Source organism: Lampetra planeri, chromosome 61 (genome assembly GCF_965212315.1).
Source record: "Lampetra planeri chromosome 61, kcLamPlan1.2.h2, whole genome shotgun sequence".
NCBI lineage: Eukaryota > Metazoa > Chordata > Hyperoartia > Petromyzontiformes > Petromyzontidae > Lampetra > Lampetra planeri.
The window spans coordinates 763,111-784,447 of NC_136167.1; the positions used below are offsets into that span (position 1 = coordinate 763,111).

The 21,337-nt window shown below is 47.8% G+C and overlaps 1 protein-coding gene across 1 annotated transcript in view; it reads right to left on the reverse strand.

The window, feature by feature from the left end:
• Positions 1-2,555: 2,555 nt before the first annotated feature.
• The window catches only part of LOC144736540 (uncharacterized), a 48,534-nt gene continuing 29,752 nt past the window's right edge, over positions 2,556-21,337 (reverse strand). Inside the window, exons 24-31 of the mRNA XM_078619088.1 lie at positions 20,643-20,660; positions 18,899-18,934; positions 17,986-18,015; positions 16,951-17,016; positions 15,218-15,350; positions 13,488-13,597; positions 12,333-12,629; positions 2,556-11,931 (exon numbers count right to left, since the gene is read on the reverse strand). Of these exons, the coding sequence (XP_078475214.1) occupies positions 11,785-11,931; positions 12,333-12,629; positions 13,488-13,597; positions 15,218-15,350; positions 16,951-17,016; positions 17,986-18,015; positions 18,899-18,934; positions 20,643-20,660 (837 nt within the window). The 3' untranslated portion in view covers positions 2,556-11,784. The remainder of the gene's footprint in view (positions 11,932-12,332; positions 12,630-13,487; positions 13,598-15,217; positions 15,351-16,950; positions 17,017-17,985; positions 18,016-18,898; positions 18,935-20,642; positions 20,661-21,337) is intronic.

Consider the following 21,337-nt stretch of genomic DNA (forward strand, 5'->3'; position numbering starts at 1 on the left):
GGGCAGTCGCCTCCTCCGGCAACAACGGAGGGCAGAGGAGCGACACTCACAACAACGAGCGGAGCGCCGGGTGGATACAACGCAGCAAGTTGGTACCGTAGGGGGTACAGCTGGTGGTGCATCTATCGGCCATCTCAGTCAACAGACCCACGGCACCTGCTGGGTTTGTCCCGAGACCTCCTGCACCTAGCCTGGCACAGTAGGGGGTACAGCTGGTGGTGCATCTACCGGTCATCTCACTCAGCCGACCCATGGCACCTGCTGGGTCTGTCCCGAAGCCTCCTGCACCTAGCCTGGCACAGTAGGGGGTACAGCTGGTGGTGCATCTACCAGTCATTTCAGTCAGCCGACCCATGGCACCTGCTGGGTCTGTCCCGAGACCTCCTGCACCTAGCCTGGCACAGTAGGGGGTACAGCTGGTGGTGCATCTACCAGTCATTTCAGTCAGCCGACCCATGGCACCTGCTGGGTCTGTCCAGAGACCTCCTGCACCTAGCCTGGCACAGTAGGGGGTACAGCTGGTGGTGCATCTACTGGTCATCTCACTCAGCCGACCCATGGCACCTGCTGGGTCTGTCCCGAGACCTCCTGCCAGCTGCGAGCCTTCGACACCTCACGTGGCCTCAAAGTGCACCTAGCCTGGCACAGGCGCCGTGGTGATGGGGTATTGGTCGAACACCGGTGGGGAGCGAACCCGGTGCGGCCCAAGATCGATCCTGGGCCCCCTCTATTGGACTTCTGTGAAAAAAACACAAAGAAAAAGCTATAAAGATAGCTTTTTATTTTTCGATTTAAATCTTTCGTGACTGCAGGGATTCATCTTCTTTGGTTCTTATAGCTCATCGGATTCCTCCTGCAGTGCATACAGTTTATGACTCTGAGAATCTGACGTCACGTCAAAATGTGCAACTTTTTTAATAAATATAGACAACACGTTCTACTTAATTAAATAGACTTTTTAATAAATGTTTTCTCCTACAACATCAGAGTGCAGCGCCACGTTAAATACGCACTACAATGACAATAGTTTAAAGCGATTTGAAACATGTTTTATTTCCTAAATGGAAATATGTATTTTTTTGGGGGGGGGGGGGGGGCAGAGCTTTGTGACGTCATATTTGAGGGGGGGGAGGTCTGACTTTTTGTGACGCCGTGTGACGAGGGGAGGGGGGTCAAAATTCGTCCAAAATCGCGTGACGTCATTTATGGGCAGCCCCATATAATTTGCGATAACCATGTCGCTTCTAACAAAAATCGTTAAATAGCAGGTGCCTTACCTGTCAAAACAAAACAAAATCGTTTTAGTTTATCAGATTATTTGGTTACAACGTTCTTGACAAAACATGGGCGTGTGTATACCGCCATCTAATGGACGCTCCCGTGACGCTCATCTTAAGAATATCTTCCCCTAGAAATGTTATCATCCATCTGATGCGCGAGTGGCATTCGCCTTGTCCTATTCTTAGGTTTTTTCGGTAAAGTCACGTAGGTAAAAAATTAAAATTAATAAAAGTAAAATAAAAATAAAATAAAATAAAAATCACGACGCTTCGGAGGCAACACAAGCTTCCGTCTTCAGGTGGAACCGTCACAGCACGCTTGCTGTATTATTAATTTTAATATTTTACCTACATGACTTTACCGAAAAAACCTAAGAATATGAATACTTGCAGTCACGAAAGCTTCAAATCTAGAATCACCTTGTCCTGTTCGCCCCTTGGCGTTTTTTCTCCGGTCTGACTCTGGTGGTGAGACTGGGCCATGAAGAAGACGGCTGCTGGCTCTGGTGTAGGCCAATCAGTCTCAAAGACGATGCATCACACATTAGTATCAGAGCCACGTGTGTGTTTGCATGTTCACCACAAATTCTGTGTGTGTGTGGTTAATGCAGAAACTCGTTTTCTTGCAAAACGTTTATATTTGGCGTTTGAACATCTTAACAACAACTTGCTGTTTCATTGCCAGAAAGGTTTCAAACACAGATCCTCATTATATTTTCCCTCCATCCGTTGTGAGATCGATCGCGGTTCTGGAGGTCGCCGGAGTTGATCAGTCGCCACCATCATCATGATCGTCGTCATCATAAATAAAAACTCGCCCGGTGGGTTAAAGTTTTGTTTTGTTACGACGAAATCATAAAAACCAACTTCTTGGTTCTGTCGGTAAAGTCACGTAGAAGGGAAATAATAAAATAATAAAACATAATATTTTATTACGTTTTATTTCTGTAAAGTCACGTAGAAGCGAAATAAGAAAATAAGAAAAATAAAACATAAAAAATAATAAAATAATACAAATATTACATAATAAAATATTATCTTTCATTTTTATTATTTTATTATTTCCCTTCTACGTGACTTTACCGAAAGAACCAAGAAGATGAATCCCTGCAGTCACGAAAGCTTTAAATCGAAATTGTATTATGTTTTATTTTTATTATTTTATTACTTCCCTTCTACGTGACTTTACCGAAATAACCAAGAAGATGAATCCCTGCAGTCACGAAAGCTTTAAATCGAAACATAAAAACCAAGAAAACTATTATAAATCCATCATATGGTTCATGTTTGTTTTATTACATTATTAACGAATTATAGCAAAGTTTGACATTCCACTCCCCCCTCCCCCCCACACCTTTAAGATTCTTTCTCGGCCGGCAAATGATTTCTTGTTGCTTCCTATAAAAAGTTCCGTGAACATGGCAGCAACAATAATTATTATAATCGTTATAATTCACACGACAAGGAAACGCCACTTCTTATTTTACAATGTACAGAAAATTGCCGGTGAAACACTTTTTTTTAATATTTCATCTCCGTTTCGTCAAAACCAAGCAATACAACAATTCCCCCTCGCAAATAAAATAAAAACTGTGTAAATATGTAAATATATATAATTATACTTTAATAATTAAACACGCGAAAACAAACCATTAAATTCCTGCAAACCTTTTTGTCCGGACTGTCGGGAAAGAGCCGAGGGAGTTCGTGACGGGCTGTAAAGATACCAAAACAGCCCGTTTTGTTTCACGTTGAAATCGATAACAATCCAGCTTATTGGAACATTTCTGAAATCCCTGAGGAATATCGAGGCTGACGATGAGAGAAACAAGAAAAAAAATCTTACGCGCGCGTAACGGGTATGCACAAAACTGACACCTTTTTACGAGGAGTCAGTTTTGTTGCCAGATAAATGGGTAAAAAACCAATGATCATATTTTGCTACTGGCAAATGAGGTACCAATGGTGTAAATGCTTACCCCGAGCTCTCATACTCTGATGGTGCATTGTCTTTGAGTTGTGCGCCTTTTGGCGTCATCTGGTCCAACCCATGTGAGACTAGGCTCTAAGGAAAGCTGTCTCGGGAGTGGACCAATCAACTTCAAGGACAGTGCATACATTATCAGAGTTATGTTTTTGTTTGCATTATGATTGCAGGTATTGTGGTCAATGCAAACATGACTCCTCGTAAAAAAAGGTGTCAGTTTTGTTGCCAGATAAAAGGGTAAAAAACCGGGTATGTACAAATTACGGTGAAGTATGGCGCAAATTAAACGGATAACCTCTAACCCCACCCCCTAATGGTGGACTATACTCAACACTTATTAGATACGCAGGAGAAATGTGCACTTATTTGGGCCACGGGAACGCAAAACTCAACTGAAAATCATCTCAGGCGGGTCAACGCCGCCTCGCGTTTGAAGTGGACGAGAGTTAGAAGACGCAAGGTGCTCGCTCGGGTTTGACGGGTTAAAAATGTTCGACTCGTCTTGGGTCTCCGGCAAGGCAACGTCGCGAAACGTCGTCCCAGGCACACGGGGTCAGCGTCGCATCGGGACGAAGAATCCGTTCACAAAGGCAGCGCGACGCCTCCGTTGCTTAAGAGATCGGCCCCGTGGAAGTGGATATCACAGAACTGCCTCTGAGATCCTCTTCGTATTATTCAAGTGACACTGGTGCACACAAAACGGCCCGTGGAAGCGGATTTCACAGAACTGCCTCTGAAATCCTCTTCTTATTATTCAAGTGGCACTCCGGTACACACAGAACGGCCCGTGGAAGCGGATTTCACAGAACTGCCTCTGAGATCCTCTTCGTATTATTCAAGTGACACTGGTGCACACAAAACGGCCCGTGGAAGCGGATTTCACAGAACTGCCTCTGAAATCCTCTTCTTATTATTCAAGTGGCACTCCGGTACACACAGAACGGCCCGTGGAAGCGGATTTCACAGAACTGCCTCTGAAATCCTCTTCTTATTATTCAAGTGGCACTCCGGTACACACAGAACGGCCCGTGGAAGCGGATTTCACAGAACTGCCTCTGAAATCCTCTTCTTATTATTCAAGTGGCACTCCGGTACACACAGAACGGCCCGTGGAAGCGGATTTCACAGAGCTGCCTCTGAGATCCCTTCAAGTGATGCCCCGGTGCCCACACACACACACACAAGGCTTGCTCTACCATAATCCTTAGCGAACATCGATTTTTGTTTGCTGTTGTTCAAAGCGAGTCGACAACTTTGCGTACAAAACGACGATAACAAGCGGATTTAAAGTCACCTTTTTAATTTCATATCGTTTCCAATAAATAATTGGTTGTGTAAACGGAGCCCCCCCTCCCCCCCCCAAAGACCCCGTTTTTTTCTCTGCTGACCGAGATCGCTTTCTTTTTGCGTATTCCGTGGAACCATTCGGGCCAAACGTCGGGGCAGCCTGACGGTCTCCGACCGCTAGCGACGTTGGCGGCATATCATCGGGCAGAACGTGTGACGCATTTAGCGAGATAGGTGTGACGCAAAACGCGGGTGGGGGGGTGGGGGGACGATGACACCAGCACAGGGATGTTTGTTCCGTTGGAGGAACGCACGGCAGTTGTGCGATGAAAGTATGGCAAATGTTGATGACAGGACCCAGTACGGGACTCCTCCACTTAGGAACATTTGACTTACGCACTTTCAGAGATACGAACAAACCTCGTCCGAATGTCAAGTAGATGCCACGTGAAACGGTGGCATCTACATCTGGAGAACATGAAGAACCAGTGGCATCTACATCTGCAGAACATGCAGAACCAGTGGCCTCTACATATGTAGAATATGAGGAATCATTGGCATCTACATATGCACAACATGAAGAACCAGTGGCATCTACAGCTTTTGAAGAATCGGTGGCATCTACATGTGCAGAACATGAAGAACCAGTGGCATCTACATCTACAGAACATGAAGAAACGGTGGCATTTACATCTATAGAATATGAAGAACCAGTGGCATCTACATCTGCAGAACGTAAACAACCAGTGGCATCTACATCTGCAGAACATGAAGAACCAGTGGCATCTACATCTTCAAAACGTGAAGAACCGGTGGCATCTACATTTGCAGAACATGCAGAACAAGCAGCATCTACAGCTGCAGAACATGCAGAACCAGTGGCATCTACATCTATAGAATATGAAGAACCAGTGGCATCTAAGGAACGTGAATAACCAATGGCATCTACATCTGCAGAACGTAAAAAACCAGTGGCATCTACATCTGCAGAACATGAAGAACCAGTGGCATCAATATCTGTAGAACATGAACAACCAATAGCATCTACATGTGCAGAACATGAAGAACCAGTTGCATCTACAGAACATGAAGAACCGGTGGCATCTAAATCTACAGAACATGAAGAACTGGTGGCATCTACATCTACAGAACGTGAAGAACCAGTGACATCTACATCTACAGAACATGAATAACCAGCGGCATCTACATCTGCAGTACTCGAAGAATCGGCGGTATCTACGTCTACAGGAGATTATACAACTTTTCAAGCCATTCCCCATGTATAGTGTAGATGCCGTACAACACCTTTGGACTTACAAACAAATCGACTTACGTACAGACCTCTGGAACCTAACCCATTCGTAAACAGAGGAGTCCCTGTAGAATATCTACTGGGGTTGATAGCACCCCATAGCAATATAACGACCATTTTCCCTCCCAAAACTATACTTCTGAGGGAAAAAAAGGTATGTTAAACTTCACATTCACGAGGCGAAGTCATTTGGGAGGATGTTAAATTGAATGAAAAAAAGCTTAAAAAATAATTATGACATGATTGATTTGTAGCAGGAAACCTCCTTGTTCATAGCACCTTTGATTGGTTCAGAGAGATCATGTGATACAGTTCTGGCTGTCGATTGGCCAAAGTTTCACAGTTCAGCCAATCACCTTCTGCTCCTTATTGTCGTAGGCTGTAAACTGAAATTACAGGCCGTAAAAAAAAGAAAACATGGCAAAAGTATTTTCTGCCACAAACACAATTATTACAACAAACACGCTTAATATTAAAAGCAACTGGCAACATATGAAATTCATGAGCAACTGATAGCGGCGAATGTACATGCAACTAATCCTCTGGGTCCAGAAAGCTAGCTCGTTCGGCGCACAAATATGGATCGCGGAATGAAAAAATCTGCGTCGTTGCGATAATGGTTAAGCTTCGGTAAAAAGTAAAAAAATGTAAAATAAATGAAGAGTTTGTGCTGTCAATTCTAAACTGACGCTTCTCCATGATCACGAGTGGAGGTAGATCATTCCTTGCGTTGTCATCAACAGCACCGTGAATCCAACCGATTAACTTAAAATCCTAAACATGGCTCAACAATTACTTCTTACTGACGACAGAAACTCGCCCGTATCCGTATAGAGAACTGTGAGCCGTGGCAAAGCTACTGCACTCAAATCCTCCATGAAATAAAATATATATTACGTTATACTATTCAATAATGCCTGAATATCAACAAACCCAGTGGAACGCGGAACGTAGGGCCAGCGGTGGGGCCAATGGTTCCAACCGCGCGCCAATGTTGGCATCAACGTTAACCTAACGTTGCGTCAACGTTGGCCCAACGTCAACCTTAACATCAACCCAACGTTGCGCGTGCTCACTGGGAAAGGAGCTCAGTGTTTTACAGATTCCGCGTTAGAACGATTCACCAGGTCCGAACGGTGCGTCATCGTGGTTCGAATTCAATCGATTCATTTTGTCTTCCGTGACCCCCCCCCCTACCCCGTTTTGCGCACTGCATCTAACCGTCAGTCCCCCCCATGCTGTTTGTATCGTTTGGGTGCTCTCAAATCGATACCCTGAACCTTCACGGCTGGACGCTGGAAATCCAGCACTTGTGTGTGCGCAGGGAGGCGGGTGCGAGGGTTGGCGGATCACGAAAGCAACTTCATGAGACTACTTCGATGGGGTAGGGAGGCGGTAGAGCAAGCGGGACGGGGATTGAGTGTGACCTCCTCGTTCTCGCACGCGTCGGTTTTCTCCGGGCACTTCAAATTACCTCGCACGTGCATCAACACCCGTTAAATGGGGCTGGTCCAAAAATCCAAATGTAGGAGAACAGAGCTTGGGCAAGTGTTGGTATCACTGGTCCTGGCCGTCCTCTTTCTCGCACGCGCTCTCTGTCTCCGAGAGTGAACGAAAACTGCCCGTTTCGAAGTCCACACCATAATTGTTGACAGCGAATTGCGAGTTAAGTAATCAGTTTGTCAACACCGCCGATTAGTGCATTGTGAGAATTACGATGTCTGTGTGTTTTTTTAAAAACCGGAGAACCGGTGAATCGTTGGCCACGCCGAGTCTGCTAAGCCGCGCGAGTCCCCCTTTTTTTCTGTTGCTGACGATAAAAAAGACGTACTATTGCACATTGCTAATTTGATATTACTCGTATAATTGTACTTAATGATGCAACAGAATCATAACCGTGAGCACCACACGGCGTTACCAAATAAATAACTATGTACATTTCTTCCTGGCAAGAAAAACCCAAAAAAGAACATTGAGCGTGATGATCCCATAGAACTGACTCTGGACCCTTCAAAATTCGGGCCAACAGATTAGGACCCCTCTTAACAACTAATCGTTTACCAATGGGCCTCCACAGAGCCCAATGTGTAGTGTACAGTGTAGTATATAGTAGTGTGTAGTGTATAGTGTAGTGTATAGTAGTGTGTAGTGTATAATAGTGCAGTGTATAGTAGTGTAGTGTATAGTAGTGTTTAACAAGTAGGCTTTCGCGACCAATATGATCCATAATGCAGGTTTTTTTTGGGTTAGATCGCGTACAAATAAATCCGCTACCACCCGACAACAGCCAATTAGTCAGGTTTGTCACGTAAACATTTCAATTATGTACTAGTACAGCACACCGGTGTGTTGGAGAGCCAAGCCACAACATTTACAATCTGAGTACGACGTTTCACCTGTAATTGCAGCTAGCATCATATAGGTGACAGCCTGATTCGTGGAGAGATCCACCAAAGTAACGAATTGGCACGTTCTGTTTACGTGCAAAACCTTACTAATTGGCTGTGTCGGGTGGTGGCGGGTTTAATGACACATTTATAAATTTACGTGATCTAACCCCCAAAAAAAACCTTTATTATGTATAGTAGTGTATTGTATAACAGTTTTGAGTAGAACTCCTCTTAACGACCACCGCTGTTAAAGACTAATCGCTTAACGACGGGCCTCCATAGAGCCCAATGTGTTCGCTTACCGACCATTCCCCCGTTAACGATGTGCCGCTGTTGTAGGTACAGTAGAATGACGGTACAGTAGAAGAGGGCTCCTACGGTACCATTGTTAAAAGGGGTTCTACTGTACCGTCGTTAATAGGGGTCCTACTGTACCATCATTAAGAGGGCCTCTACTGTACCATTGTTTCGAGGGGTCTTACTGTACCGTTAAGGGGGGACTTATTGTACCGTTATTAAGAGGGGTCTTACTGTACCGTCGTTAACAGGGCTTCTACTGTACCATTATTAAGAGGGCTTCTACTGTACCGTTGTTAACAGGGCTTCTACTGTACCATTGTTAAGAGGCCTTCTACTGTACCATTATTAAGAGGGCTTCTACTGTACCATTGTTAAGAGGGCTTCTACTGTACCATCGTTAAGAGGCCTTCTACTGTACCATTGTTAAGAGGGCTTCTACTGTACCATTGTTAAGAGGCCTTCTACTGTACCATTGTTAAGAGGGCTTCTACTGTACCGTCGTTAAGAGGCCTTCTACTGTACCATTGTTAAGAGGCCTTCTACTGTACCATTGTTAAGAGGGCTTCTACTGCACCATTGTTAAGAGGCCTTCTACTGTACCATTGTTAAGAGGGCTTCTACTGTACCGTCGTTAAGAGGCCTTCTACTGTACCATTGTTAAGAGGCCTTCTACTGTACCATTGTTAAGAGGGCTTCTACTGTACCGTCGTTAAGAGGCCATCTACTGTACCATTGTTAAGAGGCCTTCTACTGTACCATTGTTAAGAGGGCTTCTACTGTACCATTGTTAAGAGGCCTTCTACTGTACCATTGTTAAGAGGGCTTCTACTGTACCATTGTTAAGAGGGCTTCTACTGTACCGTCGTTAAGAGGGCTTCTACTGCAATGGCGAATTCTAAACCGTCACGCGCACACCAATGGAGATTCGTCGTACTCGTAGGTTTGAGAAGGACCGGCCCATTTAAGTCGCGAAAGATTATTTAAGAGTATTTGGTCGCTGATGCTGCTGCCGCTGTGAATTTCCTCGTGATGATAAGGCACTTCGTTGAGCTTCGTTTGTGAGAGACAGATCGCTCTGGATAAGGAGCTACATAGCTCAGTGGAGCCTTATTTGGCAAAACCCGGTTTGTTTAGCTTAAAATATTGGAATCGCAAATGGGATATCACCCTCGGTTGGTACTAAACATTGAACATCTGAAACATCTGGACTGGGCTCAGCATGCTAATAAAACTATCGTCTATTTTTTATTTCACCAGGTAAGGCTCCACTGAACTGTGTAGCTCTTTTTCAGAAGCGTCCTGGCAAACAAAAATGATAGCTCAATGAAGTGGCTTATCGTCGTGTGGAAATTTATAACAGTAGCCAAATACTCTAAATGCCCGACATCGATTCTAAATGTGGAGGGAGAAACCGGAGGACCCAGAGAAAAATCCATGCGATCCCGGGCAGAGAGAACATGCAAACTCCAAATATACAGCGGGCGTCAGGGTCGGGATCAAACCCACGACCTCCTGCACATCAGGCGAGGGAGGAAGCATCTCTCCACCGCAGTCGCTGCTACCATGATAATCACCGGGGCCTGGCAACGTAAGTGCTCTGGCCACACCAATTTCACCGGACCATTGGAAGGGGGGGTCTACCCACCCCTCCCCCCCCCCCAAAAAAAAACGCCAATCGGTGCGTTCCAAAACCCCTGAGGGTTAAAGATTTTGTCGATGTGAATTTTCGCACCGACGCGTTCCATTTGTATGCTACGGATTGCCGAGTAAGCGCATACGGTTGGCGTTAGCAGGGCTCCCCGCAGAGAACTTACATGAATAATTGCGTCGTTAAAACGTGCTTTTTTAACGTCCCCTTCGGAGGCAATACTGAATGTCGGCTAGGCATGTGCGTCGTCTGCAATATATCCCACCGGATTTTGTGAAAACAAAACTGTCGTATGGAATGACAATAATAAATAACTTTTGTGCACGGGGCCAGTTTTCAACGTTAAATGTTGCGTTGCTCGTTCTGTGCGCGCGACGGCGGATCTGCGTCGACCGAGTTGCATGCGCCCGCGTGCAAAAGTTGCTTGCAACCGAGTTACATGAACCGTTCGATCCACGTGTCCCGGATTTCCTCCGGAGGGTCGAGTGCCGAGCAGCGCACGCAACTTCGACACGCAGGGGTTTCACTCGGAGCGGATCATCACTACGGCGGTTACCGTGACCCCCATGTTACTCGCAGACTGACGGAAGGAGAGAGAGAGATAACATCTTCGCGACGTTCCGAACAAATCCCCCTTACTGATTACGTTCGGGGCGGTCAGATCTCCGGCGAGGCGATTTTTCACACTGAAATTTCACGTGAAGTGTCGAACGCCCACTGGCAAGAGGTGACGGGACAAACCGATCGAGATGACTGGCCGATGCACCACCTGCGCCCCCTACTGCGCCAACTTACTGCGTTTCAGCCACCCGGCGCTCCGCGATTATCACACACATGGAGAGCAATCACGTTGGGAGCTCGCCGACTCAACGGTTACGTGTCTCCGTGCTGGTTCAGGTGTGTCGTGACGACTTCCTTCCCCACTGTCTAGAATCAGAATCGGATTTATTTCTTCGTGCTGGAGGAATCCGATGAGCTACGAAGCTTTCCCTTGCTCTGTTTTCACTCGCGTGTCCAGTGGGGTAGGGCTCGTAAATGTCTCTCCCCAGTCCCCAGTCCCGTTTTCTTCGGCCAGACCAACGGGGGGAAGAAGTCGCGGCTAGATTTTCTGGCTGCGATCCGGCACTCGCCGATTCGCTCCGGTCGCTCGATCGCTCACTGGTGGTCAGTCGGCTCCTGGTCGATCGTCTTATCGCCACTACTACTGCCGCCACGACCTACCGTGGTCACCGTCCCCGTGAGCTTCACTCACCGGTTCACTCTGCTTACCCCACTGTGACGACGGCGACGACGGCGATGATAACGACGACGACAATTGGGAAAAGTCGCGTAAGCAACATCGTCCCCCTACTGACCAGAGCATTGCCCACTTGTAGACCCGGTGCTGTTTGTTCACCTTGCGCCACACAGGGACAGCTGCCAGGGTGGGTAGTGGGGGTGGTCCCCCAGAGAGTAGACTGCTGCTGCAGGGGCACCTCGAGATATACCACGTGGTAAATGTGCAAAACACTTGGGGGACTCTCCCATCTTTCTCTCTGTCTCGAGTCTCCGTTGACCGCCGCCGAAAACGGCGATGACGATCACAGGAAGCAAATCGGTCCGACTTCGAGGCGCGTCTGGGAGGTGGCGCTGGAGGTAGGTAGGTTGAGAACCTCGACGATGGGAAGCAGCGCGGCCGTGCGAGTCTCAAACGAGAATTCCGCCTGGTGCCAGCGGCCATCTTGAATCTGTGGCGGTAAGATGCGGGGGTGGGGGCAGGGGAGGGGGGCATGGTTAGTAAGCAGTTCCACTGCTGAACCAGCTGCTTAAGCAGTTCCACTGAGGACGACTGCGTGTGTTGCGATCGAAACGTTGTGATTTATTTTATTTTTTGCTTTATTTTTCTACCCACGTGACTTTACCGAAAGAACCAAAGAGTACGCAGCTCTTGTTCAGGAGTCGCGCCCTGGCTGCAAGTGAGGTGGCTTCTCATCACGTGGACATTTATAGCAGGGAGGGGTGGCGGGCAGGCGGTGGGGGGGGGATATGCAGTGGGGGAGGGGGGCGGCCCGTCACAGCCCCCCCCCCCCCCCCCCCCCCCCGTTCGGCACCGCTGTTGCACGAACAAAACCGGCGATGCCAAACGAACCGAGCAGTCGTCCCGGACGACTCTGGGGCGGAGGGGCCCCCCGGCACCGCCAAAGATGAGGCCGCTCCAACCCCTGAAGCGGAGGCCAGAGCCCGCGGCGGCGGCGGCGGTGGTAGAACCGGTGGTGGAGCCGGTGGTGGGGCCGGTGGTGGGGCCGGTGGTGGGGCCGGCGGTGGGGCCGACGGTGGCGTTGCCGTGCAGGGGCGAGTTGAGGCAGTGCACCGTGACGGTTTGCCAGGCCTCGGTGCTCAGCAGGTGCAGGAAGTTCATCTGCACCCGGCTGACGTCGTAGTGCGACTGCGGGACGGGGCGGAGAGCGAGGCGTCGTATATGATGACGACGGCGACGATGGTGACGATGGTGATGACGACGATGATAATGATGATGACGATGATAATGATGATGACGATGACGACGATGGCGACGACGACGATGATTATGACAATGATGACGACGACGATGATTATGACGATGATTATGACAATGATGACGATGGCGACAACGATGATGACGATGATGATGATGACGATGATGATGACGATGATGATTATGACAATGATGACGATGGGGACGATGATTATGAAAATGATGACGACGGCGACGATGATTATGACAATGATGACGATCATGACGATGATGATGAAAACACACACAATACTGACACACACAGCAACAAAACAAGACAAAGATCCCCCGTGTAGCCTTAACAGACTGTAGGGGCAAGTGCTGTTAGCGGGCGCCTGTGAAGGCCGGCGCGGCACACGAGGCGGTGGGCGGTCAACACCACGCCCGGTCGCCTTTGTATCCCTTTTGGCGATGTTCACACACCGCACCAGGTACGCATTTGAGGCTGAGTCGACCTAGGGGAGGCCCAGGACCGGTTCAGATAATCGTCACCGGTGTTGGCTGTGAGCGGGAATCGAACTCGGGTCGCCGGGTTCGTAGCGCAGCGAGCAGACCGCTGCACCACCGCTCCCCACTGCGACACACAAAGACAAAGATCCCCTGTATAGCCTCTAGCAGACTGTAGGGGCAAGTGCTGTTAATAGCAAGTAGCAGCACCTCGGAAGGCTGGAACGATACACGAGGGAGCGGGAGGCTAGCACCACTGCAACACACACAGACCCACACGCACGGACACGCACGGACACGTACCGTGGAGATGGATACGGGGTTGAAGCAGGTGCGTCCGCCCTTTGAGAAGCTGCAGGTGACTTTGATGGTGTCCGAGGCGCAGCCCGTATTGGGGTCTATGAAGTACGACCCTGGGAGCGCGGGAGGCAATGCGGGTCACGGGTGGGATGAGGATTCACGTTCCGAAGTTGCCGCCACCCTAAGGACGCTCCGCCGTTCGTTTCCGCCTTCATTTCGTAATTTATTCTCGATGCGCAGTGCGGAGGGCAAACAGAGCACGTTCGAGGCCGAGGCGGGAGAGAAGACTCCATCACGATTCTGGCTAAATAGCCTGATGAGGCTGGTCGTGCTTGTGGTTATACTCTTCGTTTTTTCGGTGAAGTCACGTAGGTAAAAAATAAAATTTAAATTAATAAAAAATAAAATAATAAAATTCACGACGTTTCGGAGGCAACACAAGTCTCCGTCATCAGGTGGGACCGTCACAGTCAGATTTGCTGTCTCAAGTGAGGCAGGGATTCCAAGATGCAAGTTCTTAAATACAAGGGAGAGGGGTGGGGCTTATCTGAATGTGGTAGCCAATGAATGGAACGTATTGGGAGGGGGCGGGGCTAAAAGAGGTGTGCGTAGGCGTCGACGTGTAAGAGGTTGTCGTTGTTGTTGTTGGCGTAAACACCCAGCGAAACGTCACAGCGTCGCAATCATACATCGTTAACTGTGAATAACCCGAATCAATCAAAGATACCTGTCGTAATTGATATAACTACATTAACCCCCGTCCCTCTGATCTTCGCACCTGATCGGGCTCACAAGTGGCAATGACATTACCACATTTACACGCTGCGTGTTTGAGACCGAAACAAGGAGGAGCATTTCTCGACAATTTTGGCTGCGGCCTGATGATGCCGGTGATTGTTGTTGTTGTAATTACCGGCGAAACGTCGCCGCGGCTACTTGAATCGTAAATGTTGCCGTGGGTTTAACTCTCCAACACACAACCGGTGTGGCTGAGTTAGTAACTAATAATTGGCACCTTTTCTTTACGTGACAAACCTTCGTAGTAGTAGTAGTAGGGCTTTTGCGACCAATATTATACAGAATAGAGTTTTATGGGGTCAGATCGCGCCGTTAAACCCGCCGCCACCCGACACAGCCAATTGGTGAGGGTGTGTCGTGTAAACAATCAGCATCACATTTATCCCTCGAAGACCTAAACAGGAGGAAGATTTATCCATAATTCTGTGGCTGTCGCCTGATAATGCTGCTGGTTGTTGTTGTTGTTACCGACGAAACGTCACGGATACGTGAATTGTTAATGTTGTGGTGGGTTTAACTATCCAACACACAACCAGTTAGTACTGAACTAGTTAAATAATTGGCGCGTTTCAAACGAGACAGAACAATACAAACGAGACAGAACAAAGCAAACGAGATGGAACAATACAAACAAGACAGAACAATACAAACGAGATGGAACAATGCAAACGAGACAGAACAATACAAATGAGACAGAACAATACAAACGAGACAGAACAATACAAACGAGACAGAACAATACAAACGAGACGGAACAATACAAACGAGACAGAACAATACAAACGAGACAGAACAATACAAACGAGACAGAACAATACAAACGAGACAGAACAATACAAACGAGACAGAACAATGCAAACGAGACGTAACAATTCAAACGAGACAGAACAATACAAACGAGCGAGGCCGCACAAACGAGTCAGCGTGTCACACACCGTCCGCCATGAGCTGCTCACAGTCCATGAGGTCTCGGCAGATCCGCGCCGGGTTTTCCCTTGTGCCCAGTGGCTTCCGGATGCTCTGCACCAGCCCGCTGAGGTAGTGCAGCGTCTTCACCACCTCCACACCCTGCAAAGACAAAGATCCCCCGTGTGGCCTTTACAGACTGTTTGGGGCAAGTGCTGTTAGCGTGGAACAGCGCCTATGAAGGCCGGCACGGCGCACGAGGGGGTGGGTGGCCAGCACCACGCCCGTCCGCCTTTGTCTCTCCAGTGGCGATGTTTTCTGACCGCACCAGGCACTTATTTGAGGCTGAGTCGACCTAGGGGAGGCCCAGAGCCGGTTCAGAGCGGGAATCGAACTTGAGTCACTGGGTGTAAGAGAGAACAATACGGAACAATATCTTCTTGGGTGTTTCGCTAAAGTCACGTTGATAGGTTCGAAGAAAATAACAAAAATAACAAAAACTACGACGTTTCGATGGCAACACAAGCAATCGTCATCAAGCATTCGTTATGTGTTGCGATCGAAACGTCGTAGTTTTTTGTTATTTTTGATATTTTATTCGAACCTAAGTGACTTTACCGAAAGACCCAAGAATATATTGTTCCGTATTGTTTGTATTGTTCTGTCTCGTTTGTATTGTTCTGTCTCGTTTGTATTGTTCTGTCTCGTTTGTATTGTTCTGTTCTGTTTGTATTGTTCCGTGTCGTTTGTATTGTTCTGTCTCGTTTGTAATGTTCCGTCTCGTTTGTATTGTTCCGTCTCGTTTGTATTGTTCTGTTCTGTTTGTATTGTTCCGTGTCGTTTGTATTGTTCTGTCTCGTTTGTATTGTTCCGTGTCGTTTGTATTGTTCTGTCTCGTTTGTATTGTTCCGTCTCGTTTGTATTGTTCCGCCTCGTTTGTATTGTTCTGTCTCGTTTGTATTGTTCCGTCTCGTTTTTATTGTTCTGTCTTGTTTGTATTGTTCTGTTTTGTTTGTATTGTTCCATCTCGTTTGTATTGTTCTGTTCTGTTTGTATTGTTCCGTCTCGTTTGTATTGTTCTGTTCTGTTTGTATTGTTCTGTCTCGTTTGTATTGTTACGTCTCGTTTGTATTGTTCCGTCTCGTTTGTATTGTTCTGTCTCGTTTGTATTGTTCTGTCTCGTTTGTATTGTTCTGTCTCGTTTGTATTGTTCTGTCTCGTTTGTATTGTTCTGTCTCGTTTGTATTGTTCCGTCTCGTTTATATTGTTCCGTCTCGTTGGTATTGTTCTGTCTCGTTTGTATTGTTCCGTCTCGTTTGTATTGTTCTGTCTCGTTTGTATTGTTCTGTCTCGTTTGTATTGTTCTGTCTCGTTTGTATTGTTCTGTCTCGTTTGTATTGTTCTGTCTCGTTTGTATTGTTCTGTCTCGTTTGTATTGTTCCGTCTCGTTTGTATTGTTCCGTCTCGTTTGTATTGTTCTGTCTCGTTTGTATTGTTCTGTCTCGTTTGTATTGTTCCGTCTCATTTGTATTGTTCCGTCTCGTTTGTATTATTACGTCTCTTTTGTATTGTTCTCTCTCAAACCCAGCGACTCAAATTCAATCCCCGCTCTGAACCGGCTGGCCACCCGCCCCCTCGAGTGCCACAACGACGGCCTTCGTAGGCGCCCCAACAGCCTGACGAACGCTACGCGGGACGGGAGGGACCCTCTGCCTCCGTGCAGCGCTCCGATGGCTCGCTGGAGAACCGCCGCACCTCTCACCTCGACGCGCAGTGCGGCTCCGGACTGGATGAGAACTTTGGTAGAAGCTTTGGGGTTGTCGCGCTTCTGAAAGAGACGGCGCCCCCGACCATTCTGAAGCCGGTTAGCGAGCGACGCGCTGGGGAGTGGCGCGGGCTCGTAGCGTCAGCACGCTAACCGCTGGTGCTTGCCTCCCCCATGTAACGGTGATAATACGACAAAGAAAAAAATCCCTCCCTTCCCCCCCGTATAACAATAGGTTTTATCTTCTTGGTTCTTTCGGTAAAGTCACGTAGAAGGGAAAGAATAAAATAATAAAAATAAAACATAATAAAATACAATTGTCACGACGTTTCGGCCACAACGCAAGCAGCCGTCCTCAGGTGAAAAACAGGTCTGTCGGGAAGACAGCGTCTGAATGGGCACCACCAGGCTTGGCAGCATATATTTAAGCTGGGTTGGAGGGGGGAAGGGGCGCGTTGACAAAGGAATTTGCATATCAAGAGGAATTTAGCATATTTATGGTAAATGCAGATATGGGATTAGTCACTACTTGTGGAATGCGTAGGAGGTGGGGAGGGGGTTCAAAGTCATATTATGCCTGTGCATTATGCAGTATGCAGGATTAGCAGCATCAAAGGGAGGGAGTAGGGTTAGCAGTAATAGAGGGAAGGAATTTTAATAGTAAGGAGCTGCAGCAGCTAAACCACCACGTAAAAAACTAAAATATAAATAGGTTTTACCCTTTCTGGCAATGAAACAGGTTAAGATGTTAAAACACCAAACTGAAACATTTTGCAAGGAATCGTGTTATTGTTAACCACACGTACTTGTGGTGAACAAAAAACACGCCCTGATAGTAGATGATGATGCATTGTCTTTGAAACTGATTGGTCCACACCAGAGACAGCTTTCTTTAGAGCCGAGTCTCAAAGCGGTGTTAGACCAGAGGACGCCAAAAGGCAAAAAGCTGTATGTGCAAACTGATAATACACACACACACACAAACGCACCGATTAATATACAAACCTGCCACCGATTAATGTGTTCACTCACCACAGTGGGGGCAGGGATGCTCGGAGGACCCTACACACACACACACACGCGCAAAGAAAACACAAAGATCCCCCATATAGCCCACACAGACTGTTGGGGCAAGTGCTGTTCGTGAACACCTGCGAAGGCCGGCAACATCGCGTGATCGCGGGGACGGCGTGGCCAACGCCACGCATACCCGGCCGCCTTTGTCTCCCCAGCGCTGATGCACCAGGTACCTATTCAAGGCTGAGTCGACCTAGTGGAGGTACACGGCAAGTTTGACTTGTACGTGTGCACGTTGGACTTATTTCGCAGCGTACTCAGCCAACCGTGTAAAATCGGAGGTGCAATTAAGGGCTGGACAAGCCCCTGCCATAAGAATGTGGAATTCCCACTGCTGGCTCGGCAGAGGTCGCAACCGGGTACCCGATACCCGTACCCTACCCGATACCCGGCTACCCGTACCCGGCTGGGTACGGGTACCCGTTTGTGACCCTGGTGCGGCCAGGTACGTGTACGGGTAGGCCGTGAGTCACTGGTGAGTAACCGTTTGTCACTCATTTCCCAACGTCTTGTCTCTTCTCACAATTCAAGTTCCTAGAATCCACCCACCCGCGCCTGCAACATGGCTTCATCCCAGAGGTCGCAATCGGGTACCCGATACCCGTACCCTACCCGATACCCGGCCGGGTAGCCGGGTATCGGGTAGGGTACGGGTACGGGTACCCGTTTTCGACCCTGGTGCGGCCGGGTACGGGTACGAGTAAGGAATCAAAACCCGTTTGCGACGTCTGTGGCTCGGGAACGGCCGCATGGGCTCAGTGGCGATGTGCGGATATCAGGATTACGGGATCGTTCTGGGTACGCATTCGGAAGCGTCACTCCACAACTGAACGGACGGAGACGATGCTGAATCAGACGACATTCTTACCGGAGACCCTGGGAGACCCCGGGGTCCCGTGGGTCCCTGGTAAATGAAAGCAAAGTCAATAAATTAAGAAAAGCACGGACGAAAAAGCACGCACGCGCATGGATTCCGTAACAAAATTTTTTGCATTTTTAATTTTATTTTACCAAGTAAGCCCCCCCCCCACTGAGTTGTGTAACTCTTTTTCAGAAGCGACCTGACCATCACAAATTATAGCCCAACGAAGTGGGCCCATCATCATCATCACGTGGAAATTCATAGCAGCAGCCAAATCATCTAAACGCTTGTTGTTGATTCCAAATGTGGAGGGAAAACCCCGAGGACCCGGAGAAAAATCCACGCGACCACGGGGAGAAAGAGAGAGACGCAAACTCCAAATATACAGCAGCAGGCGTCAGAGTCTGGATTGAACCCACGGCCTCCTGTACACCAGGCGAGGTAGTTAACATCTCCTAGCCACCGTGATGATGATGATGAGAGAGAGAGACACGCAAACTCCAAATATACAGCAGCAGGCGTCAGGGTCGGCATTGAACCCACGACCTCCTGTACACCAAGCGAGGTAGTTAACATCTCCTAGCCACCGAGATGATGAAGAGAGAGAGAGACACGCAAACTCCAAATATACAGCAGCAGGCGTCAGGGTCGGGATCGAACCCACGATCTCCTGTACACCAGGCGAGGTAGTTAATATCTCCTAGCCACCATGGCGTTAGGGTCCAGGATCGAACCCACGATCTCCTGTACACCAGGCGAGGTAGTTAACATATCCTAGCCACCATGGCGTTAGGGTCCAGGATCGAACCCACGATCTCCTGTACACCAGGCGAGGTAGTTAACATCTCCTAGCCACCCTGAAACAATTCCCAACAGGAGCGCTTCGTTTTGATTCGCGGGGCGGGAAGCCAATGTGGAGCAGCTATCGGGGCAAAATGCGCTTGCAAAAAACGTTTATTTACCACGCTGGTTTTGTGTCTCCCAAGTTGTGGGCTTTAACCCGTTGAACGATCTGCACCGGTTTTGTCCGGGATGAGTCCATAACAGCCACGCAACTTTACCCGACAATCTCACTCATATCGGATGACCTCTAGGGGAGTTGCCGTGACCCCCACGTTACCTTGACCCCACGCTACCTTGACCCCACGTAACACACGGACGCCTTCATGTTCATCACCAACTTCAGCCGGAAGGCGTTTTAACCAGTGTCTGTATTTGTATTATTTTTGCACATATGTTATATTTAATACTAGCTGTACTACCCGGCTTCGCCCGGGACTTGGATTCGCCATGCCCGGCCGCCTTTGTCTCCCCAGTGGCGATGTTCACACACCACAGCAGTTACTCGTTTGAGGCTGAGTCGACCTAGGGGAGGCCCAGGAGCGGTCAAAATAATCGTCACCGGTGGTGGCCGTGAGCGGGATTCGAACTCGGGTCGCCGGGTTCGTAGCGCGGCGTGCTAACCACTAAACCACAATGCGTTACGCTTCCACATGCGCGGGTCACGTGACAGATGTGACGTCACAGCTCATTTGCTGTGCAAAAAATAGATGCATTATTGAGCTCCTCCCCCCCCCAAAAAAAAGTGTATTTGTATAATTGTTGCATGGTGTACAGTCTGGAAAGTACCCACCTGGAAAATTTCAAGTTTGTTGCATGTCGGGAAGTACGCTAAACATTTTGAACAGACACACATATTGACAACTTTGCTTTTTATATATATGTGGAGATGTAAGCAGGAAGTCATTACCTGAGGACCTTGAAGACCCTGTCAGAGGCAACAGAAAAGAAAAACGAACACGCGTTAATTTATAATACATTGAAATGCTACGAAATAGATGAACATTATCATAGTAAAAAAAATGTAAAATCGGTAAAAATTAACGTAAATTAAAAACTATTATTTAACATAAGTATTGAATAATAGTTCATATAGTAACTTCCCTTAAATTACAATGATGCTGTGCAGTAGCATCATCATCATATTCTCTCTCGTCACTTTATCTCTCACCACTTTATCTCTCACCACTTTATCTCTCACCATGGGTAGTGTTGAGTCTATGGGTGGTGTTGAGTCTATGGGTGGTGTTGAGTCTATGGGTAGTGTTGAGTATATGGGTGGTGTTGAGTATATGGGTAGTGTTGAGTATATGGGTAGTGTTGAGTATATGGCTAGTGTTGAGTCTATGGGTAGTGTTGAGTATATGGCTAGTGTTGAGTCTATGGGTAGTGTTGAGTCTATGGGTGGTGTTGAGTCTATGGGCAGTGTTGAGTCTATGGGTGGTGTTGAGTCTATGGGTAGTGTTGAGTATATGGGTAGTGTTGAGTATATGGGTAGTGTTGAGTATATGGGTAGTGTTGAGTATATGGCTAGTGTTGAGTCTATGGGTAGTGTTGAGTCTATGGGTGGTGTTGAGTCTATGGGTAGTGTTGAGTATATGGGCA